This window comes from Babylonia areolata, chromosome 9, assembly GCF_041734735.1.
Source record: "Babylonia areolata isolate BAREFJ2019XMU chromosome 9, ASM4173473v1, whole genome shotgun sequence".
In the NCBI taxonomy this organism is placed as follows: domain Eukaryota; kingdom Metazoa; phylum Mollusca; class Gastropoda; order Neogastropoda; family Buccinidae; genus Babylonia; species Babylonia areolata.
The window spans coordinates 1,202,082-1,220,175 of record NC_134884.1 but is presented as its reverse complement, the minus strand read 5'-3'; the positions used below and the strand labels follow the sequence as shown (position 1 = coordinate 1,220,175).

At 47.1% G+C, this 18,094-nt stretch overlaps 1 protein-coding gene across 2 annotated transcripts in view; it reads left to right on the top strand.

Annotated features, from left to right (window-relative positions):
- Positions 1 to 17,694, top strand: part of LOC143285984 (ER membrane protein complex subunit 4-like) — a 32,311-nt gene extending 14,617 nt beyond the window's left edge. The window contains exons 3-6 of one of the 2 annotated variants that reach the window (XR_013055740.1): positions 5,622 to 5,775; positions 8,506 to 8,663; positions 16,179 to 16,839; positions 16,952 to 17,694. Coding sequence is in view for 1 of the 2 variants with exons in the window: in XM_076593450.1 (XP_076449565.1) it covers positions 5,622 to 5,775; positions 8,506 to 8,663; positions 16,179 to 16,214 (348 nt within the window). In the remaining variant the exon portion in view is untranslated. Of the gene's footprint in view, positions 1 to 5,621; positions 5,776 to 8,505; positions 8,664 to 16,178; positions 16,899 to 16,951 lie in introns of those variants that run through there. The other variant, XM_076593450.1, reaches the window with a different exon arrangement.
- The last annotated feature ends 400 nt before the right edge of the window (positions 17,695 to 18,094 follow it).

Below are 18,094 nucleotides of genomic sequence, written 5' to 3'. Positions count from 1 at the left end.
CAGACTGAAGCTGACCCTGAACTATTATCTGAAATTGTTCTCGGAACCTACAAACCCTGCTTACGACGCTGTATTCAACAACCCTTTCGATAAGAAATTTACAGACAACCCAAACTGCATACCTCCTCTCGGACTCCGCATTCAGCCGCACTTAGAAAAGGCCGATCTGGATGTCGGTGGCATCTTGGATTTCTCTAAGTTCCCTGACAGCCCTCCGTGGACCTTTACAACACCTGAGGTCCGATTCGATCTGGCCTCATACCGTAAGGACACCACCAGTTCTCTGGCCTACAGAACCTACTTTTCAGAACTGTGCCACAAATTCCCCACTTTTCAAAGCATCTTCACTGACGGTTCCAAGTCAGAGGACGGAGTCGCCGCATCTGCGTTCTGTCCCGCCTTTCCTGACCGGCCCTCAACGGAACACATCCTGTCTGACAGCTCGGTGTACACCGCGGAACTGACCGCACTGGTTCTGGGGTTAAAAATGGTTCTCTCTTCGAAACAGAAGAGATTCATGATCTTTTCCGACTCCCTGTCAGCCCTGGAGGCGATCGCCTGCAGGAATATCACTCATCCCAAACTGCTGGAATTTTATGAAACTTTTACTCTCGCAACGAAGAAAGGATATGAGGTTGTGTTGGCCTGGGTTCCCGGACATGTTGGCATTCGTGGTAACGAAAGGGCGGACCTGCTGGCCAGGAACGCTGTAAAGAAAGAATTGTCCAGATCCTTGGTACCCTATACAGACATGAAGCGGAAGGTCAACACTTACGTCAAGGATCTTTGGCAAGAGGAATGGAACACCCAGACGGACAACAAGCTCTTCCAGATCCGTCCGGACCTAAAGGAGACCCTCCCTTCGGGGGTGAAGAACAGAAAGGAGGAGTCTGTGCTGTGCAGACTGCGTACGGGGCACACTTTTTTTTACTCATTCTTACTTGTTGAAGGGGGAGGAGGCCCCTCGATGCATTCCCTGTGACGAGCCTCTCACCGTGAAACACGTGCTCCTTGACTGTTGGGATCTGCATGACGTTAGACGCAGACATTACACGGCGGTTTCTTTGAAGACTTTGTTTCGTGATGTCCCTCCGTGGGTGCTGATGGACTTCTTAAAAGAAGTGAACCTTTTTAACCAGATTTGAAGGTTTTAAACTATGGAAGTTTTCTTTTAACTTTGGAGTGAAAGTTTGAAGTAGTGACTCGTTTTAATTGGTTGGTTTTTTTTTATCCTTGCAGTAGTTATTGACGCGGCGATAGCCTTGAGATGGCCTTAGTGGTCGGCGAGGCTCTAAGCACCATAATTTCATTTTCATTTTCATTTCTGCTTTCACTTATAGATGTGTACTTATCCCTCAGTATACACATGTGTATGTGTTTATGGGATAGGTTCAGACGACTTTCATATTAACATGTACAATTATATTTCTATCTCTATTCATTGACATCTATTCATCGAGATTCCCTACATAGCAATATAGGCACACTTGCATTTGCGGCCTTCTGTTCACAATGCCCAGAACTCTCTGCCTCTACGTACTGGCACTTTATTCATATGCGTATGTACATCTCATATGTAGGTGCGTGGACAGATTCCTTTCCATTGATGATTATGCACACTTACCCATTTACTTGGGTATATCTCTGCACGCTACACGTATGCTTACACAGCCGCTTATTTCTTGTGTCTCGATCTCTTGTCGTTTGGCATATTTCTGACATCACTTGAGTTGATGGAAGTTTTTATTCCCTTTGCACATATATGTATTCATTTTCATAAATTCATCCCTACCTTGCTTTTGGAGGATGACTGCACTCACAAAAAAAACCAAAAAAAAACCACCTCATTCACACCTGAATGTATGCTCCTTCACATTTCAGTAGTGGCTGGTCCTTAGGGATCCACACACACCCCCTTCACACCCACAGGGCTAAGAATGCCCTCTCTTGGTGCAAGGACGGACAAGGCAACCCAACTCATTTGCCTGCAACAATCACCCATAAGGCTGGAGATGCACAAGGAGGGATGAGGCAGTCCAACTTAAGAGGTGCCACTCCGGACACACATGCCCTTCATTCCTTCCAAGTTTGTAAGGCATCCCTTCTTTCTCCCCTTGCCTACAACAACCCTTGGTTTGCACCACTGTGATTGTGACAAAAGCTCCACATGGGCCCTACATCCTAGCCAGCCTTCCCATGAAGTGGTGTCTATCTTGCCTTCCAAGTTTTAGCGGACCCAAAAACTGCCCACTGGGCAGGAGACAATCACCCTAAGCCCATCTCTTCCACTCCTCTCTAGTAGCAGAAGGCCTGGGTCATAACTGTTTTCCTCTACATTTGGGAGAAAGGCATATTGACGAGGACGGATGCGTCACACAAAGCACAACGAACCGTCCATTAGCCACAGGGGTGTACCTTTCTGCCCACTCATACCAGCACGGCAGATGCCGCATTCAAGCACATCAGTTCACCCCATCACCTTGCTTGAACACAAATCCAGCATCAACGTCTCAAACAATTGGCGTTTGAAAGCACTTTCTGCACTTGGTCTTCCCTGCCCGATCCTTTTGGCCTCTACACACAACCACTGCTGTGGTTACAGATGGGCATTCCTCCTCAAGCACTGTCTTTCCAATGAGACACTTCCAGGGGTTTCTAGCCTAGGCAGGCTATCCCATCATGGAGCCTCAGCCTTCGGTCAAGGGCCTGTCAGAGGATGACTTTGTTGTCACTTCGGAAGCAAGCACCATGTCTTTCAGACGCACGGTTGCACCACAAGACCCCGTCAACTCTTTCCGGCTTCCTTACATTGCAACAAAACCTGCATGGTGAACACCTTCGTCCCTGAAGCACACAGCAGCTGTTTCCTGATTTACCCATGCTGATTGGTGTCCTCCTAGGAACAATATATGATAATCAGTCGTGTACGACAGTCTCCATCAGAACAGCAGAGGAGGCAACTGCTGTCCAGTCTATTCGGGCTGGAATTCGATTATACAATTTATAGTAGAGAGTGTTTTGCCCAAGTTGCATCCCCGGTCCCTCAATCAAGAGGGCCTTAGGACTCATCATTGGGACGGTTCCCAAAGGCTACTTAGGCCTAAGGCTACAGCACTAAGTCCCAGTGCAATTTGACTTCTAGTCTGAGAGACATAGTCATTCATGAAAGACTAAGCTGCAAATGATTTCCCTTTGCAATTAAGAAACCACTGATAATACAGCTCTCACATTGCAGTTGGCCATACTAAAAACGTATGTCAGATCATTGCTTTGATGTAAATAGCCAGTACAACACATCTTGAGCCACTTACCTCCCTGCCCCGCCCTGCTCCATCCCAGACTCAGTGCGCACCACACACAGCCAGAGGCCTGTCATGGATCCGGTCCCCTTTCTCACTAAAGATCCTTCAGCAAAAATTTTCCCCATGGAAACCCTCTTCCATTTGGGAATTCCACCACAGAATGAGACTCAGTGACCTGTGGGCACATGGAATGCACTTCCACAGCCTGATCCAACCCAGCCATTGACTGCCGACAACTTTCTGCAGGTTACTCCAACATGCCACACTCAGGTAGAGAAGCCACCAAGCCTTCCGTATGCCCCTTCGTGATGGTACCTACCTGGGCAATTACACAACCCTGTCCCAGAGACACCAGGAACATCAAGTCCTTTGTTGCCAAATGTCTGCCATTGTATGCATAGGCAACATACCAGTGCTGTCATTTTTTGACAACGTCAAAAAAGGGGGGTGGGGGGGGGGGCAAATGGGGGGGGGGAGTGCCCATCGCCTGTCAGCTCGCATGGAGGAGCTCTACAGATCTGGCTGTCATGCCTGAGGCAGGCCCAACACGGTGACCTACCTCTGTCTCGTGCCACAGTTTCCTTCAAACACAAAAATCACTTCCACTATCGGCCCACATCCGTAGTGGAATCATCAGATCAAACCACATGCGCACCTCCTTGCATTGACGCTCATCCGCGCTCATCCGCACAGCTGTGGTCCACAGACCTCCCCCACAACACAGCTGTGGACCTCTGTCTTCTTTACACGCACCAATGTCCTTAGGCAACACAGTACACTCTTCTTTCGTCAAATTCTACTTGAGGGACACCTATCGCTTTAGGGATGATGGCTCATCGACTTCTACCAGAGAGACGTCGCACGCCTGCGGGTTGATGGCGCAAGAGGCATCGCTTCTGTGGTAGTTGCACAACAGACCATCACAGCACACAGACAGTAGAACAGGCGAGCCCTCCACCTTGTTGCGCTATTCTGCACTAGTTGGGTCACGGTTAAGTATGTGTAATTAAAAGGAAATTTTCTATCTAAAATTACGTTTAAATAGCATACTTACCGTGACCCAAATTTAAGACCCTCCCGTCCTCCCCGCTTCCTGTTCTCCCTGCTTGCTGCGCTGGTGATGGCATATTGCCGTCAAAAGAGGGCGCTAGCCAGCGGGACAAAGGGGAGGTTACCTACTTCCGGGAGGTTATCGGCCGTAGTTTCGTTTTCTCCGCATAGGCGGATAGTAGTTTGCACAGGACAGGAATGTCAGACCCCTGCCGGAGTCTGCACTAGTTGGGTCACGGTAAGTATGTTATTTAAACGTAATTTTAGATAGAAAATTTCCTTTTAAAAAAATATAGAATTAGAAATTATTTGGTACAGACCTAACAAATGAGCAAAAAAGTTTGATTGACAAAAATTTAAAACCAAGTTTAGAGCAGAGAAATATCTTGTTTGCCTGACGTTTATGTTACTGCACTTTTAAATTTTGTTTTTGCAATCGCAAACTGCGAGTTGAAATTGAATTTTTTATTATGATGATGATGATAATATACCATGTGATGAAAGATTTTGGTATACATGTAATTTGTCAGTGGTTGGAGATGAATTTCATTTCAATATGGAATTTCCTCATTTTAGTAAATTATAACAAGAACTGATTTCCCAATGCTTTCTTTGTCCTAGGCCATGTGGTAATTTATGTAGATTGATGTTTTGAATGTATGACTGCAGTTCAAGATTGAGTGGGACAATAGTGTTAGATTATATTTAGACAGTGTCACTTACAGCCTAGCATGCATTAGTTAATACATTGTATTTGGCAAGTTAGTGTTGTTTTAAGACATATAATTTATTATAAGTTGTGTTCATTATCTTCTTTGGCTCATCTTTTTGTAATCCTCCATCCCCCAAAAGGGGTGAAAGAAAATTAATCATTTGATGAGTATTATTTAATAATTATACTAATGTACATCTACATGGCACCTCTTCTCTCTAAGAGCTCAAAGTGTACATGAAAGAAAAAGTTACATGAATCACGCAAACCACTCTCTATCCCCCACCCTCCCCCTATCCCCCTTTAGGAAACCAAGAGTGCTTGCACAAAGTTGCAGATGTTTTGAAAAGATGACTTTCTATGTAATCTAAGTGAGACGTGAAAGGTTGAGACGGAGTCAGATGAACAGATATGATGTGGAAGATTTTTTTATCCGATATCAGGAGCTGCAAAGCGGAAAGGGCATTCAACAATAGGTTCTTGTATTGACATGAGGATTTAATGCATGAATTTTGAATCTATGGTGTGTGTGTGTGTGTGTGTGTGTGTGTGTGTAGCGGTCATGGGACATAGCACTGGGGCCAATCAAGCAGGTGCCAATGAACATGTTCATCATGTGGATGGCAGGCAGTTCCATCTCCATCTTCCCCATCATGATGGTCGGCATGATGTTCTTCAGGCCCATCCAGGCCATCCTCGCCATCCAGAACAGTCAGTCTGTGTGTGTGTGTGTGTGTGTGTGTGTTGTGTGTGTGTGTGTGCTTTTGCACTGTATGTGCATTAGAGCGATGCAAAGACTAAAATGTATGCGTCACTTTGTGATATTGCTTGTATGTGTTTCATTGAGTTGTTGCCTTGTGGGAAGGACTGGGTTTGATCTGGTGGTGCCCTGGTGTGGGTTTCTGATGTGAGTGTGATAGTGATATGCGTGTGTGTGTGTGTGTGTGTGTGTGTGTGTGAGAATGTGAATGTGCATGCAGGTGGGCAGTGCTTATAGTTTGTGTGTGTGTGTGTGTGTGTGTGTGTGTGTGTGTGTGTGTGTGTGGTTGTGCCTATTTGCTTATAGTTCATATTTAAGAGAATGACTATGTGCATAATACTTAGATATATCTATACTATGCACCTAACAAATGAGGAAAAGTTTGATTAAAATGTGAGTTGTGTAGTAAATTTGGAAATGTTTAGTTCATGTGTACCCTTGGAAATAGCAAATGTTATATTCATTGATCCAAGAGACTTTTTGCAAATTGATTTCAGTGGAAACTTTTGGAAAATGAATTGCCTGATTTGTGAGATTTTGGCTCTGGGTGTGCATATGCCCAAACCAGTGCATATGCCCAAACCAGTGCACATACATGAATTGTGCTTTTTTTTTGTCTTCCATAGGCAGTGCATGGCTGTTAACAGGGCTGAGAATGATTGGAAGTGATGAAGCCAGACTGGGTCTTCTCAGATGTGTTTGCACAGAGGCACCAAGGCCAGTTCGGTTAGGTGTTTGACTGCTGATCCATAGTTCATCATCATCTGGGGTCCAGTTCATGACGAAGGTGGTGAACATGTCAGAGACATTCCATCCGTAGTAGGAATTCATGGCGGGTAACTGAAGCCAATACTGATTCTAAGCACTGACAAGTCAAACTCAAAGTGCTGAAATTTGCTCCAACAATTTCGCAAGACTAAACTTCGTGTATGTAGTATTTGTGAAAGAAAAATGGCACATTCATTTTTGTCCAGTTCCACAAAGGACAAGAAAGAATATTTTGCAACAGAGTGGACCCATTAAAAGTGCACTGATGATCAGTTTTTGAAAAAAAGTCTGTTTCATTCGACAGGCAATTCTACTTTCTAGATTTAATGCATTCAGCAGGACAGACTAGGTGCTTTGACCCCTGTATTACAAATGCTGTTGGCATTACATTTTAACACTGGTGCTTTGTACCTTATCATTGCCACTTGATGTTTGTCACCAAGTGCATGCTGAGTGACCACACGTGTTGGTGGTGTTCCCAGACACAGGGAAACCAGTGGATGTCCGTGCCAACACAGCATCAGGCAAAGCAAACCAAGTGCAAACCTCACTTTGTGCAGCAGCTGACAAATGCATGCGCACATAGAAGTGTATTCCAGAAAACCTCTTCCTTACTTGAGAATGAAGACATTGTCGAGAACTGTTTGTGAAGAGTCTGGTTGTTCATTGTCAGACCACGCCTGGTCCATGGGTACAGACTGTGTTGTAGCAAGACTGCTAAAAGTATTGATGTTGAAAGTCCAAATGTTTTGCTTGACTGTAGTTTACACCTGATGTATGTCAGTCAGTGCTCATGAATTGGACCCCAGAGAATTGGAAAAATAGGTTGTGCTCTTCAGGGTTTGAAATGGCTGAATGCCTTAAAAATTACACACCAAAAACTGAAACAAAAAGTTTGATTTTTGTGTTTGTGCATTTTTTTGCATTCATGATGAACAGGATGTATATGGTCATCTATTTGATCTGCGTTGTAGCAGATGGATTTTTGATTCAGTTTGGTGCGGGAACTTTTCAGTCAGGTCTGGAAAGGAACATATAATTTTGTCTGGTCACATCTGTGGGAACAGTGTATGACAGTCAGTGATGTCACACAGTGACCACCACCACAACAGAGGAGGAAACTGCTTTCCCAGCTATGTGGGCTGGTTTGATCATAGTGGGGACTTTTGGGCCCAAGTTAGATCCCCATTCTCCCGGCCAAGAGGGCTTTAGGACAGTCAGCATTCGGATGGTCCCAAAAGGCCAGCTAGCCCCCAAGGCTGCAGCACTCAGAGCGAGTGCATTCGTACCTCCTAGTTTTACTGTCATAGTCCTTCGCACAAGACTGAGCTGTAATTGTAAATGAATTCCCGCTGCAGTGGAGACACCATTGATCGTACAGCTCTCTCTTTACTGTTGGTCCAGCTGAAAGCTTCCATCAATCTCGGATATAAGCTGAGCATTGAGACCTGTAAATAGAACTGTTAAACATGTAAGCCCCTTGTTGTTGTGAACGTGGAGTGATAGCCTAGAGGTAACCAGTCCGCCTTTGGAGCGAGAGGATCTGAGCGTTTGGTCGAAATCCTGACACAGTCGTTTGTATTTTCTCCCCCTCCACTAGACCTTAAGTGGTGGTCTGGATGCTAGTCATTCAGATGAGACGATAAACTGAGGTCCTGTTTGCAGCATGCACTTAGTGCACGTATAAGAACCCACGGCAACAAAAGGGTTGTCCCTGGCAAAATTCTTGAGAAAAATCCACTTCAATAGGAAAAGAAAAAAAAAGGGTGACACACTCAGTGTAGTGATGCACTCTCCCTAGGGTGAGCAGCGTGAATTTCACACAGAGAAATCTGTTGTAACAAAAAAAGAGTAATACAATGCAATGCAATACAATGCAATACACTACAATACACTACACTACAATGTTGCAGCCTTCAAGACGATTGAGGGGAACCAGGCGGCCTTCCAGAAGCTGGTGTACGTGCTGGGCAACCTGGCCTGTTTGGCCATGGCCGTCTACAAGTGTCAGGTCATGGGCCTCCTCCCCACACATGCCTCAGACTGGCTCGCCTTCGCCCAGCCACAGCAGGTCAGTCACTGTGTCTGTCAGTGTGTCAGCAGGTCAGTCACTGTGTCTGTCAGTGTGTCAGCAGGTCAGTCACTGTGTCAGGTCAGTCACTGAGTCAGCAGGTCAGTCACTGTGTCAGCAGGTTAGTCACTGTGTCAGTCAGTATGTCAACAGGTCAGTCACTGTGTCTGTCAGTGTGTCAGCAGGTCAGTCACTGTGTCAGCAGGTTAGTCACTGTGTCAGTCAGTGTGTCCGCAGGTCAGTCACTGTGTCTGTCAGTGTGTCAGCAGGTCAGTCACTGTGTCTGTCAGTGTGTCAGGTCAGTCACTTTCAGTCAGTGTGTCAGCAGGTCAGTCAGTGTGTCAGCAGGTCAGTCAGTGTATCTGTCAGTGTGTCAGCAGGTCAGTCACTTTCAGTCAGTGTGTCAGCAGGTCAGTCAGTGTGTCAGCAGGTCAGTCACTGTGTCAGCAGGTAAGTCAGTCTGTCAGTGTGCCAGCAGGTCAGTCACTGTGTCAGTCAGTGTGTCAGCAGGTCAGTCACTGTGTCTGTCTCTGTGTCAGCAGGTCAGTCAGTGTTTGCCAGTATGTTAACAGGTCAGTCACTGTGTCAGTCAGGGTGTCAGCAGGTCAGTCAGGGTGTCAGCAGGTCAGTCACTGTGTCATCAGTCAGTCATTGTGTCATCAGGTCAGTCACTGTGTTTGTCAGTGTGTCATCAGGTCAGTCAGTGTGTCAGTCGGTCAGTCACTGTGTCAGTCAGTGTGTCAGCAGGTCAGTCACTGTGTCTGTCTCTGTGTCAGCAGGTCAGTCACTGTGTTTGTCAGTGTGCCAGCAGGTCAGTCACTGTGTTTGTCAGTGTGTCAGCAGGTCAGTCACTGTGTCAGCAGGTCGGTCACTGTGTCAGCAGGTCAGTCATTGTGTCAGCAGGTCAGTCACTGTGTTTGTCAGTGTGTCAGCAGGTCAGTCACTGTGTCAGTCAGTGTGTCAGCAGGTCAGTCACTGTGTCAGTCATTGTGTCAGTAGGTAGGTCAGTATGTCAGGGGGTCAGTCACTGTATCTGTCAGTGTGTCAGCAGGTCAGTCACTGTGTCTGTCAGTGTGCCAGCAGGTCAGTCAGTGTGTCAGCAAATCAGTCACTGTGTCAGTCAGTGGGTCCGCAGGTCAGTCACTGTGTCTGTCTGTGTGTCAGCAGGTCAGTCACTGTCAGTCAGTGTGTCGTCAGGTCAGTCACTGTGTCAGTGTGTCAGCAGGTCAGTCACTGTGTCTGTCAGTGAGTCAGCAGGTCAGTCAGTGTGTCAGCAGGTCAGTCACTGTGTCAGCAAGTCAGTTACTGTCAGTCAATGTGTCAGCAGGTCAATCACTGCGTCAGCAGGTCAGTAACTGTGTCAGTCAGTGTGTCAGCAGGTCAGTCAGTGTGTCAGCAGGTCAGTCAGTATGTCAGCAGGTCAGTCACTGTGTTTGTCAGTATGTCAGCAGGTCAGTCACTGTGTCAGTCAGTGTGTCAGCAGGTCAGTCACTGTGTCTGTCAGTGTGTCAGCAGGTCAGTCAGTGTGTCAGTCAGTGTGTCAGCAGGTCAGTCACTGTGTCAGCAGGTCAGTCACTGTGTCAGTAGGTCAGTCACTGTGTCAGCAAGTCAGTCACTGTCAGTCAGTGTGACAGCAGGTCAATTACTGTGTCAGCAGGTCAGTCACTGTGTCAGTCAGTATGTCAGAAGGTCAGTCACTGTGTTTGTCAGTGTGCCAGCAGGTCAGTCACTGTGTTTGTCAGTATGTCAGCAGCTCAGTCACTGTGTCAGCAGGTCAGTCACTGTGTCTGTCAGTGTGTGAGCAGGTCAGTCACTGTGTCTTTCAGTGTGTCAGCAGGTCAGTCTTTGTCAGCAGGTCAGTCACTGTGTTGGTTAGTGTGTCAGGAGTTCAGTCACTGTATGTGTCAGTGAGTCAGCAGGTCAGTCAGTGAGTCAGCAGGTCAGTCACTGTGTCAGTAGGTCAGTCACTGTGTCAGCATGTCAGTCACTGTCAGTCAGTGTGTCAGCAGGACAGTCACTGTGTCAGTCAGTGTGTCAGCAGGTCAGTCATTGTGTCAGCAGGTCAGTCACTGTGTCAGCAAGTCAGTCACTGTGTCAGCAGGTTTGTGTGTTAGCAGGTCAGTCACTGTGTGTCAGCAGGTCAGTCAGTGTGTCAGCAGGTCAGTAAGTGTGTCAGCATGTCAGTGTTTCAGCAGGTCAGTCACTGTATCTGTCAGTATGTCAGCAGGTCAGTCAGTGTCTGTCAGTGTGTCAGCAGGTCAGTCATTGTGTTTGTCAGTTTGTCAGCAAATCAGTCACTGTGTCAGTCAGTATGTCAGCAGGTCAGTGACTGTGTTGGTTAGTGTGTCAGAAGGTCAGTCACTGTGTTTGTCAGTATGTCAGCAGGTCACTCACTGTGTCAGCAGGTCAGTCACTGTGTCTGTCAGTGTGCCAGCAGGTCAGTCACCATGTTTGTCAGTCACTGTGTCAGTCAGTTTGTCTGCAGGTCAGTCACTGTATCTGTCTGTGTCAGCAGGACAGTCACTGTGTGTGTCAGTGTGCCAGCAGGTCTGTCACTGTGTTTGTTAGTATATCAGCAGGTCAGTGACTGTGTCAGTGAGTGTGTCAGCAGTCACTGTGTCAGTCAGTGTGTCAGGAGGTCAGTCACTGTGTCAGTCAGTGTGTCAGCAGGTCAGTCACTGTGTCAGTCACTGTGTCAGCAAATCAGTCACTGTGTTGGTTAGTGTGTCAGCAGGTCAGTCAGTGGGTCAGCAGGTCAGTCACTGTGTCAGTGTGTGAGCAGGTCAGTTACTGTCAGTCAGTGTGTCAGCAGGTCAATCACTGTGTCAACAGGTCAGTCAGTGTGTCAACAGGTTAGTCAGTGTGTCAGTCAGTATGTCAACAGGTCAGTCCGTGTGTCAGCAGGTCAGTCACTGTGTTTGTCACTGTGTCAGCAGGTCAGTCACTGTGTCTGTCAGCAGGTCAGTCAATGAGTCAGCAGGTCAGTCAGTGAGTCAGAAGTCATTCACTGTCTGTCAGTGTGTCCGCAGGTCAGTCAGTGTCTGTCAGCAGGTCAGTCAGTGTGTCAGGTCATTCACTGTGTTTGCCATCAGGTCAGTCAGTGTGTCAGGTCAGTCACTGTGTCTGTCAGCAGGTCAGTCACTGTGTTTGTCAGTGTGCCAGCAGGTCAGTCACTGTTTGTCAGCAGGTCAGTCACTGTGTGTCAGCAGGTCAGTCAGTGTGTCAGCAGGTCAGTCACTGTGTTTGTCAGTGTGTCAGCAGGTCAGCCACTGTTTGTCAGCAGGTCAGTCACTGTGTGTCAGCAGGTCAGTCAGTGTGTCAGCAGGTCAGTCACTGTGTTGGTTAGTGTGTCAGCAGGTGAGTCACTGTGTCTGTCAGTGTGTCAGCAGGTCAGTCACTGTATCTGTCAGTGTGTCAGTTCAGTCACCATTTTTGTCAGCAGGTCAGTCACTGTGTCAGCAGGTCAGTCATTGTGGCAGTAAGTGTGTCAGCAAATCAGTGACTGTGTTGGTTAGTGTGTCAGCAGGTCAGTCACTGTATCTGTCAGTGTGTCAGCAGGTCAGTCAGTGTGTCTGTCAGTGTGTCTGTCAGTGTGCTAGCAGGTCAGTCACCATTTTTGTCAGTATGTCAGCAGGTCAGTCAGTGTCAGCAGGTCAGTCTTTGTGTCAGTCACTGTGTTGGTTAGTGTGTCAGCAGGTTAGGCACTGTGTCTGTCAGTGTTCCAGCAGATCAGTCACTGTGTCTGTCAGTGTTCCAGCAGATCAGTCACTGTGTCTGTCAGTGTTCCAGCAGATCAGTCACTGTGTCTGTCAGTGTGTCAGCAGGTCATTCACTTTCAGTTAGTGTGTCAGCAGGTCAGTAACTGTGTCAGCAGGCCAGTCACTGTGTCAGCAGGTCAGTCACTGTGTCTGTCAGTGTGTCAGCAAGTTAGTCAGTGTGTCAGTAGGTCAGTCAGTGTGTCAGCAGGTCAGTCACTGTCAGTGTGTGAGCAGGTCAGTCACTGTCAGTGTGTCAGCAGGTCAGTCACTGTGTCAGCAGGTCAGTCACTGTGTCAGTCAGTGTGCCAGCAGGTCAGTCTGTGTCAGCAGGTCAGTCACTGTGTTGGTTAGTGTGTCATGAGGTCAGTCACTGTATGTGTCAGTGAGTGAGCAGGTCAGTCGGTGTCTGTCAGTGTGTCTGTAGGTCAGTCAGTGTGTCAGCAGGTCAGTCACTGTGTCAGTCAGTGTGCCAGCAGGTCAGTCACTGTGTCTTTCAGTGTGCCAGCAGGTCAGTCTGTGTCAGCAGGTCAGTCACTGTGTTGGTTAGTGTGTCATGAGGTCAGTCACTGTATGTGTCAGTGAGTGAGCAGGTCAGTCACTGTGTCAGCAAGTCAGTCACTGTTAGTCAGTGTGTCAGCAGGTCAGTCACTGTGTCAGTGTGTCAGCAGGTCAGTCACTGTGTCAGCAAGTCAGTCACTGTCAGTCAGTGTGCCAACAGGTTAGTCAGTGTGTCAGTCAGTATTTCAACAGGACAGTCCGTGTGTCATCAGGTCAGTCACTGTGTCAGCAGGTCAGTCGCTGTGTCTGTCAGTGTGTCAGCATGTCAGTCGCTGTGTCTGTCAGTGTGTCAGGTCAGTCACTGAGTCAGCAGGTCAGTCACTGTGTCAGGTCATTCACTGTGTCTGTCTGTGTGTCAGCTGGTCAGTCAGATTGTCTGTGAGCAGGTCAGTCAGTGTGTCAGGTCATTCACTGTGTTAGAAGGTCATTCACTGTGTCAGCAGGTCAGTCAGTGTGTCAGGTCAGTCACTGTGTCTGTCAGCAGGTCAGTCACTGTGTCTGTCAGCAGGTCAGTCACTGTATCTGTCAGTGTGTCAGCAGGTCTGTCACTGAGTCAGTGTGTCAGCAAATCAGTCAGTGTGTCAGCAGGTCAGTCACTGTATCTGTCAGTATGTCAGCAGGTCAGTCAGTGTGTCAGCAGGTCAGTCAGTGTCTGTCAGTGTGCCAGCAGGTCAGTCAGTGTGTGTGTCAGCAGGTCAGTCACTGTTTGTCAGTATGTCAGCAGGTCAGTCACTGTGTCAGCAGGTCAGTCACTGTGTCTGTCAGTGTGCCAGCAGGTCAGTCACCGTGTTTGTCAGTATTTCAGCAGGTCGGTCACTGTGTCAGCAGGTGAGTCATTGTGTGTGCCAGTGTGCCAGCAGGTCAGTCACTGTGTTTGTCAGTATGTCAGCAGGTCAGTCAGTGTGTCAGCAGTCATTGTCTGTCAGTGTGTCAGCAGTCACTGTCTGTCAGTGTGTCAGCAGGTCAGTCACTGTGTCAAACAGTGTGTCAGCAGGTCAGTCACTGTGTCTGTCACTGTGTCAGCAAATCAGTCACTGTGTTGGTTAGTGTGTCAGCAGGTCAGTCAGTGGGTCAACAGGTCAGTCACTGTGTCAGTATGTCAGCAGGTTAATCACTGTGTCAGCAGGTCAGTCACTGTGTGTGCCAGCAGGTCACTCACTGTGTCAGTCAGTGTGTCAACAGGTTAGTCAGTGTGTCAGTCAGTATGTGAACAGGTCAGTCATTGTGTCAGTAGGTCAGTCACTGTGTCTGTCAGCAGGTCAGTCAGTGTGTCAGCAGGTCAGTCTGTGTCAGAAGGTCATTCACTGTGTCTGTCAGTGTGTCAGCAGGTCTGTCACTGTGTCTGTCAGCAGGTCAGTGAGTGTGTCAGGTCATTCACTGTGTCTGTCAGTGTGTCAGCAGGTCAGCCAGTGTGTGTCAGCAGGTCAGTCAGTGTGTCAGGTCATTCACTGTGTTTGCCAGCAGGTCAGTCAGTGTGTCAGAAGGTCAGTCACTGTGTCTGTCAGCAGGTCAGTCACTGTTTGTCAGCAGGTCAGTCACTGTGTTTGTCAGTGTGCCAGCAGGTACGTCACTGTCTTTCAGTGTTTCAGCAGGTCTGTCAGTGTGTCAGCAGGTCAGTCAGTGTCTGTCAGTGTCAGCAGGTCAGTCAGTGTCAGTCAGTGTGTCAGCAGGTCAGTCACTGTGTCAGTCAGTATGTCAGCAGGTCAGTCACTGTGTTGTTTAGTGTCAGCAGGTCAGTCACTGTGTCTGTCAGTGTGCCAGCAGGTCAGTCACCATTTTCGTCAGCAGGTCAGTCACTGTGTCAGCAGGTCAGTCATTGTGTCAGTGTGTCAGGAAATCAGTCACTGTGTTGTTTAGTGTGTCAGCAGGTGAGTCACTGTATCTGTCAGTGTGTCAGCAGGTCAGTCAGTGTGTGTCAGTGTGCCAGCAGGTCAGTCACCGTTTTTGTCAGTATGTCAGCAGGTCAGTTACTGTGTCAGCAGGTTAGTCATTGTGTCAGTCAGTGTGTCAGCAAATCAGTCACTGTGTTGGTTAGTGTGTCAGCAGGTCAGGCACTGTGTCAGTCAGTGTGTCAGCAGGTCAGTCACTGTGTTGGTTAGTATGTCAGCAGGTCAGTCACTGTGTTGGTTAGTGTGTCCGCAGGTTAGTATGTCAGCAGGTCAGTCACTGTGTTGGTTAGTGTGTCCGCAGGTTAGTATGTCAGCAGGTCAGTCACAGTGTTGGTTAGTATGTCAGCAGGTCAGTCACAGTGTTGGTTAGTATGTCAGCAGGTCAGTCACAGTGTTGGTTAGTGTGTCCGCAGGTTAGTATGTCAGCAGGTCAGTCACAGTGTTGGTTAGTATGTCAGCAGGTCAGTCACAGTGTTGGTTAGTGTGTCCGCAGGTTAGTATGTCAGCAGGTCAGTCACAGTGTTGGTTAGTATGTCAGCAGGTCAGTCACAGTGTTGGTTAGTGTGTCCGCAGGTTAGTATGTCAGTCAGGGTGTGGGTCATTGTCAAAAGGTTAGTCAGTGTGTCAGCAGGTCAGTCAGTGTGTCAGTCATGTCACCAGCTTAGTGTGTCAGCAGTTCAGTCAGTGTGTCAGTCATGTCACCAGCTTAGTGTGTCAACAGGTCAGTCAATGTGTCAATCATGTCACCAGCTCAGTGTGTCAGTAGGTTAGTCAATGTGTCAGTCATTATGTCACCAGCTCAGTGTGTCAGCAGGTCAGTCTGAGTATGAAAACTAAAATATCTTGTACCACTCTTTTCCTTTATATATATATATATATAAGCTTTGATTCCTGGGTTAAAATTTTTAGGGTCGACTTTTAAGATCTTGTGGTCAGCGGTATCAATGTTTTATGTGAATACAATATGTTGTGTGCTGTTGTGAGCTTGCAGGCATGATTGTGTTTTTAAAAAAAAAACAAATTAATTTTTTTTTTTTTTTAAATTAAAAAAAATTTTTTTTTTAGACATTTTGGGGTGAACAGTAACTTCCAACTCTTGAAGTGAAGGTTGGACTGTTCTTGCAGTACCTTTCTGTGAGTTTTGGTGCGGGTTATGGTGTACAATATCCTGTATCATTAACTTAAATACATATTGTCCTTGTATTCTTTCATTACGCACTTTGAAGAATCTTTTTCTCATAACATTTTTATGTGGACTGTCAGTAAAGATAGTTTGGAGTGTTGACGGAGATTGTGTGTGTGTGTTTCAGCGTATGGAGTGGTCAGGAGGGGGGGCTCATCTCTGAGATAATCCGTCTTGCAGATTGGAGATGACATACTGATGTACGGGAGGCTTCTTGTGTGTCACCATGGTGTGGTATGAGAGTTAGGTGTTTGTGGCTAAGTGATGTTGTTCATGCATGTGGCAATAGTCGGATAATGTTTTTTCACACTTGTGTTTTCATTCATAGTCATTGTTTTATGTCTTCCTCTTTCTCACTCAACCAAGTCAAGGGCACTGGAACTCTTGTCATAGATCTGCTGTGTTGTCTTTGGAGGCAAACTTGTGGAGTTGTGCACTTAACTGTTCTCGAGTCCGTCATCTTCTTGGATGCACACACAGTGACACACACTCATCGACACTTATCACACACATGCACACAGGGAAACAGGCTGACACATAAACTCAACGCACCTGTTAGCAGCAAACATTATGTGGAGAAAAAAAATGTAATGCACATCAGAGTGCATTTTCAGTTGCCAATTGTTTGATAGAAAAGTTATTTTGGTGTAGTTGTTAATCTTTGTGATGTAGGGCATTATTTTTTGACATCCAGTGTTCACCAGTGATCAGGGTTAAATGCTCCATTTTGGCATGGTGCTGTGTCCTGGTGAAAGGCACTGTACTCTGATGTTCCTCACTCCACCCAGGTGTCAATGGCATGGTGCTGTGTCCTGGGGAAAGGCACTGTACTCTGCTGTTCCTCACTCCACCAGGTGTCAATGGGCATGGTGTACTCTGGCTGTTCCTCACTCCACCCAGGTGTCAATGGCATGGTGCTGTGTCCTGGGGAAAGGCACTGTACTCTGATGTTCCTCACTCCACCCAGGTGTCAATGGCATGGTGCTGTGTCCTGGGGAAAGGCACTGTACTCTGCTGTTCCTCACTCCACCCAGGTGTCAATGGCATGGTGCTGTGTCCTGGGGAAAGGCACTGTACTCTGATGTTCCTCACTCCACCCAGGTGTCAATGGCATGGTGCTGTGTCCTGGGGAAAGGCACTGTACTCTGATGTTCCTCACTCCACCCAGGTGTCAATGGCATGGTGCTGTGTCCTGGGGAAAGGCACTTTACTCTGATGTTCCTCACTCCACCCAGGTGTGAATGGGGACCGGACTTTGGTTTTGGATGGTAAAAAGAGCGGAATGAGAGGATTGGGCCCCGCCTTCCTGTGCCAAGCCTTAAACACTGGATATGAATTCACTGCCCCGATGGCTGTGGGACCTTATTTGTGGCTATTGTGTGTGTGTGTTTAGACTCTGTTCCTTGTCAGCAGCTGTGAGAGGATTGACACTGCTGTTGACATGGATCAGGAGTGGAGAGGTGAAAGCGGAGTGAATAGTGTGAAGGAAGGTGGACAGACTGTGGGCTGACTGGCTGCCATGTCCGTGCTTTTTGTGATGCTGTGAAGTGACGCACTGCCCAAGATAAGAGGTTAGCTTTTTTTTTCACACTGTGTGTGTGTGTGTCCGTGCGATAATCTATGAAATAAAGATGTTGTCCCAACATTGTGGTCATAAGAGAATTGCAGCAAAAGTGTGACCATTTGTTCATGTGATCATAAAGTCAAGTTATCAGATATTTTGCCGTCATTAGACATTGAATCACAGCAACACTGAATGACCTGTCCAGGAAACTGTTGACTTAAAATATTGATTCTCTGCAAGTATCCTGAAGCTTTTTGTTGGAGTAAAAACTGTTCAGGTTGAAAGTAGTACAGTTCAATAGAAGTAAATAAACCTTTTCACTGATGTTAGTTTTCTGAGCTGCTGCATGACCAAAAAAACTTGCAGTCAACAGGAGGGCAAAAAGTGGTAGATGTTTATTTACTACACACAGAGGAATGGATTTTTCCTCATAAATAACAAAACACTATGAAACAAATATTAATGTACTGTAACACATA